Raw genomic sequence first — 5381 nt, forward strand, 5'->3', positions numbered from 1 at the left:
TCTTTCCGGGGGGCTGGCAGGCCGAGAAAAAGACGACAGTTCGAGTCTCTGGTCTGTTCCCTGGCCAATAAACCTGAGAAGGCAAAAGGGGGGGGGGCTCTCGACAGCCTCGTCGCAGCTCGAGGCCTTTGCTGGTTTTGTTTTTCGCGCCCATTTGGGTCATCGGCGGAGAGCTCAGCAACACAGGTCTATTTGTCAGGGATGGGGCCGCACATTGTAGGCCCCCCCTCGAGACAGCTATCCCCCATCTCGTCTTTGCTACCATGCTACGACGCCAAGATGTGTTTCCACGCCACGATTCAGTCGACGGCAACACCGCAGAGTTCTGGCGATGCAATCTTGATCTGATCTTCAGCCCGCGTTGCGATTCTGCGTTAACAGATATCCTAAGGGTTGCCCCCTTGCGATCCTCCCGCCACACACCCCATACTTACATGCAATAGGTGTAAGTATAGGTGCTGTATATAATAAGTTCGGCCCCTGATAATCATAAGGACTTGCATTTAATGATGGCTCGCGAGTCGTCGGCATAGAGTGGCGGGACAATGCACATGTCATTCTTCGCTCTGATGGCAAGAGATCTCGTCACCGCCGCCTCGCTTACTGTTTCCACGGTGACATGAGAAGATGCGCGAATGAAGTGCATGAGAAACATACAGTGCAACGCTGCATGGCATTAGACGAGCATGAAGCAGCGAGACGAAAGTCTTAGCCATAAAGCCAACACACACACACACACACATCTGCAAATAAGGAACAAGAAGCTCGGACATGTCGCCTCGTTCACTCAATAATTCAATGCAGAGACTGATCGAGTATCGTGAGTGCGTGCAATGCCAAGCGTCAAGTTGTCAGACATCAAAATCCAACCCCAGCTCTCACCACGAGCAGCATACTCAAACTCGTTCTCGAAGGAGACGATCGCTTATACCAGACAAGAGAAGGTCGTTTCAAGAACATCTCAGTCACAAACCTATCGCATGATGCCCTATACATCTTTCAAGGGGTCCAACCCCTTGATGTTGTTCACCTACTGTGTAGTATGTCCTCGGCCCAGGCGATCAAACCAGCCAGGACCAGCCATGCCCCGGCACCGCAAATCCCCGACAACCCCGGCAGTTCACCCGTTCGATCGCCCTCCCTTCCCCTTACTCCTCTGCCACACGCCCCCTCCAGCTGCCTGGTACTTCTCTGGTGTGCTGCCCCAGTTTTGGTTTCAAGCCCCTCCTCCTCCGCCGCCAAGGTCATCATCATGCTGTCAGCAACCACCAGGCCAACAGCGGCAGGCAACGGCTCACGTTTTCTGTCAGCGCATGACCGTTCCATGGACCAAATCAAAGCAGAGGCCACAATGATTTGGTTGACATGCATGCATGCAACGCCGCGCATGTCCCTCGGCTGCTCTCATGCATATGCTCCTCCCAAAGACCCAGGCACCTACCAGGTAGGCTCTTGTCGGGTATTTTTATGCGAAGGTACATACCAAACTAAGAGGGGCCCCCGCAAGGAAGGGAGGGGGAGGGGTGGTTTACAGAGCCTCCACAGGCAATGGCACACTTGAGCCTTGAAAGGAAGCAGACAAGACAAGGGTACCGTCATAACCTTACATCGCCGCGCATGTTTGCCATCGCGGATATTCATGGAACATGACGCATTCCAAAACCGAGGCACAAATGCCCTTCTTTTCTCGTGTTTGCCCTGTTCTCCAAGCTTCTCTTTCGGCGATCCTCGGCCTTCGTCCCCCCTCCCATCGCCACCGGTCAGGCGAAGCTTCACCATTTCCAGCAAAGTGGCGCGCCCGTTTCGTTTGGGTTGCATGCGCTGTGGAGGCTCGAGCTTCCTGTTTGGTCGGTCGATGGTCGCGCGAACATGAAATGGTACGCTGGCGGGGGGGCGGCATACTGGGAACGGGTGAGAGAGGGTTATATCAGAACCCACTCGCCATATAGCATACAAGGCGGCTGGGTCGTTTCAACCAAGGAAAGAAGGTTGTCCCTCACTGTCTTATGCTGCTTTATGCTACCCGTCAGCTCTCTCCGAGATTGAGCTGATCTGCGGACGTCGGCAGGGAGAATTCAATTTATACCCCCCCTCTAAAGGGAGGGGGGGGGTTCCCCCCCCCCCCCCCCCCCCCCCCCCCCCCTCTCCCCTAGAAGCGTTCCATTTCCAGGACTTCCAGGGGGTGTTCCCAGGACTCATTACTGGCCCAAATTCTTTCAGAAACCAGGGAGTTGGTCCTGTTTTCGGATCCTGCCGTTCTGCTCGCTGTGCGAAGGTACATGCAGCGCTGACAAATGCCACCACAGGCTCCCTCTCTGTTGAGCTACCTTAATCTACTTAGTGTCATAGCTGGAGCGGTGAGAATGCATGGCCGAACAGACAGAAATATGCGACTTGATAGTACTAGATCGATGAAGGGACATGGAGGAAAACAAATGATTTATCGAATCAACAATGCAACGAGTAAAAATAGACAAAAGAATCATGTATGCGTCTGTGACAATGCCTTTTCCCCTTCTGTGTATGCGGGCCGTTTCCCGTTTTCAGACGAGAGTGATCTCGTGGATGCGCCCGCCAGGCCGACATCATGCCACAGCCCGTGCTCGCGGCTACTGGCCGGATCCGATCTCCAGGCTGTGTACTCCGAGCCGCGCTGATGCCCTCTAATATTACAAGGCGTTCAAAGACAGTAAAGGAAATTTGGGTGTGGGTGCGATGCGTGACTGGAAACGTAGTGGGCTTTTCCCTAGGACCCTTGCGTGTGACCAGGGCCTTGACACGAATGGCGCTGTCGGAGGGGCAAAGCACGTTGGTCGGTTGCGCACCGTGAGAGATAATGGCGAGAGGAAATGGCGAATGGAAAATAAAATACAGCGGTCGTCAGAGGGTACTGCTTGCTAGCCCTTGTCTATGTCGTGGTTTCATGGAAATGGGGTGATGACTGGGACAAAGGAAAGAAGCTGTCAAGATTGGGTATCGTCGGAGATTAAAACTCGATATTCGAAGGGAGTCGCGTTTTGGCTAAAAGGCTGCGAGACAAGGAATAACACTCGTCTTGCCCGTGTACGGTTTGGTGGAAATGGTAGGTGGCGAAACAGGCGCAGGAAAGACCGAGATAATTCCTGATCTTTGCCAGGTCAAGCTGCGTAATAAAGATTGTCGCTGATGGCATACTCCTCTTCATCACTGGAGATGCTGCGTGTAGGTGGTGTCCCCAACCTCAGATGCGTGAGCTCCGGGAGGGGACACTGATTGCTATAAAGGACCCTCAAGAAGTTCTTGTGCGCGCTCTCGGCACGCGGCTGGCGTAAAGCCGGTCCCGACCTTGTTGGCAACAATGCGCCATTTCTCGCTTTCGTAGTCTTGCAGGGCTGATTGTAGTTTCTGGTCCTATGGGTGTCTGTCAGCCATCTGCCGAACAAGCAGGGAGGGTTGGCTCTGGTCAGATCGAGGGGCAACATACCGTTTCGTCAGTCCACTGCGTGGTTTTCGCCTTGAGCTTGGTGCAGTATCGAACTTGTAGGGTGCCTGAGGAGCGGCCGGGAAAGAAGTCGGCGATTTGTTTCCATGTAAGGCTTTTATTCTCTTTCAGCTCGATCAGAAGCTGATCGTCTTCTGGTGTAAATTTGAGCTTCGGCCCTCGCGGCCTCATTGCTGGTGCAGGCATCCCGGCTTGTCCCACTACGCTGGGAAGCGATTCTCCATCCCTCCTCATCAGCTTGGAAGGGGGGCCCGAGTCGGGCATCCTGTGGTGATGATGCATCGGCGGCTGCATAGCACCAGAGGCTTCGCCATAGGTTGCGCCTAGAGGTGTTTGCATGCTGTCCAGTTCACTGTGGTCCAGGTCTCCGATCGGCGCCACGGACAGGTCGAGGTCCTCGGGTCGAGGTCGCTTGATGGAGGCATGTTGGCCGTGGACCTGGGGCGGCGTTGCCATGGAAGGATAGAGCGGTGAAACAACCGAACCTGGAGCAGCAAAATGCGAAGAGCCCATGTGTCGCGGGTGCCCCATGTGCGATGGATCCATCAGCACCTGGTGAGGGTTGTGGCTATGGTGCTGGGCCATGGCCGTGTGGTGGTGGTGGTGTTGGTGGTGGCTCTGCTGCGGCTCGGGCAGGCAATGGGATGTACCACCGCCATGATGGAGGGAGGTTCGTGGGTGCTGATGGGGAGAGGGATCAAAGCTGTGTTGTTGCTGGTGACTCTGATCGACTTGATGCGAGTCTTGTGCCGAGTAATCGACATTGTAGTCCCCTACCCGGTAATGGCCCGCCAGCGTGCCTCCAATGCATGGGTCCCGCCAGAGCGAACCGCTCTGGACGGTCGCCGGAACCTGAAGAGAAAGAATTGGCTGAGCGGAGGCCCTCTCGGGCTGCGTTGGACGGGCGTCGGGGGTTTGCTGCTGTTCCTGTTGGTGAGACGTTGCGTAGACGTACGGCCAGCCGGGGCGGCCGAGGCCGTGATGATAGGACGACGAAAGGCTTTTGTGCTCGGCCCGATGGTGTGAGCGTAGCTACCATTCGTCTTTGCAATAGCGGAATCTTAAAAGGCTGTCGAACTTGATCGTGAGGTGGCAGGAGTAGGCGTGGGTTGGGTATCTGCGGTGGGGTGTCTGGTCTGGCGTTTTTGGGTAAAGAAAAAGGTTGGTGGGGGGAGCCGTTGGCAGGAAGCAGCAGACAGATGTTGGCGAATGGTATTTGCTGGGGTGAGGAAGTATTAATAAGACGGCGTGAAGACCGAGTAAACCATGGTATCCTCAACGAAAAGTACTGTAGCTTGCCACGGCAGCTATGGAAATCTGGAGGGTCCCTGTATTCTCGTTATAGAAACTTAGCTCCCGACGTAATGCTCGGTGACGGAAGACCAGAGGACGGAGCAGCTTGTCGTGGGCCCGGCCAGTGTGTTATATCGTCCAATGTCTCCAAGTGCAAGTGCAGGCATGTGTGGAGTGGAAGGATAGCCGCCACAGGTTCCCTTGTCAAGGCCTGCCTTGTCGTGCCTTGCGCTCGCTTCCCTGCCGGGGGGGACGACGCTGGGTCGGAGAACTGGAGAGCTTTCGCGCGTGCGAGACGCGGTCTGTCCGGAGCAGGTTGTCTTGCGGTGCTGGGCAACCTTGTCGAGCGATGACGGTGGCATAATTTGGGGATCTTATGCCATGGACGGCGCTCCAAATGTGGAAACAGGCGTACCCCTGTCAGATGGGCAAGGTGCAAAGGTGGAGAGAGGGGTGTACGGCGAGTGAGCATGGCACGGCAAGGGGGGGGAGAGGGGGGGCATCCAAAGACCGGACAATTTGGCGATGGCTGGAGACACAGCGGCGCAAGACCCTGGACGCAACAGCAAGATGATGGAAGGGGAGCCGACTGAAAGGAAGGGGTGGG

At 55.5% G+C, this 5381-nt stretch overlaps 1 protein-coding gene across 1 annotated transcript; it reads right to left on the reverse strand.

Annotated features, from left to right (window-relative positions):
- Positions 1–3255: 3255 nt before the first annotated feature.
- On the reverse strand, positions 3256–4749 carry VDAG_10303 (MYB DNA-binding domain-containing protein; the record flags this gene model as incomplete). Its single annotated transcript, XM_009659772.1, has 3 exons — positions 3256–3390; positions 3464–4408; positions 4747–4749. 3 exons carry the CDS (start codon positions 4747–4749, stop codon positions 3256–3258), a joined length of 1083 nt encoding a protein of 360 aa, XP_009658067.1.
- Between the last annotated feature and the right edge of the window lie 632 nt (positions 4750–5381).

Source organism: Verticillium dahliae, genomic scaffold (genome assembly GCF_000150675.1).
Source record: "Verticillium dahliae VdLs.17 supercont1.37 genomic scaffold, whole genome shotgun sequence".
In the NCBI taxonomy this organism is placed as follows: Eukaryota; Fungi; Ascomycota; class Sordariomycetes; order Glomerellales; family Plectosphaerellaceae; genus Verticillium; species Verticillium dahliae.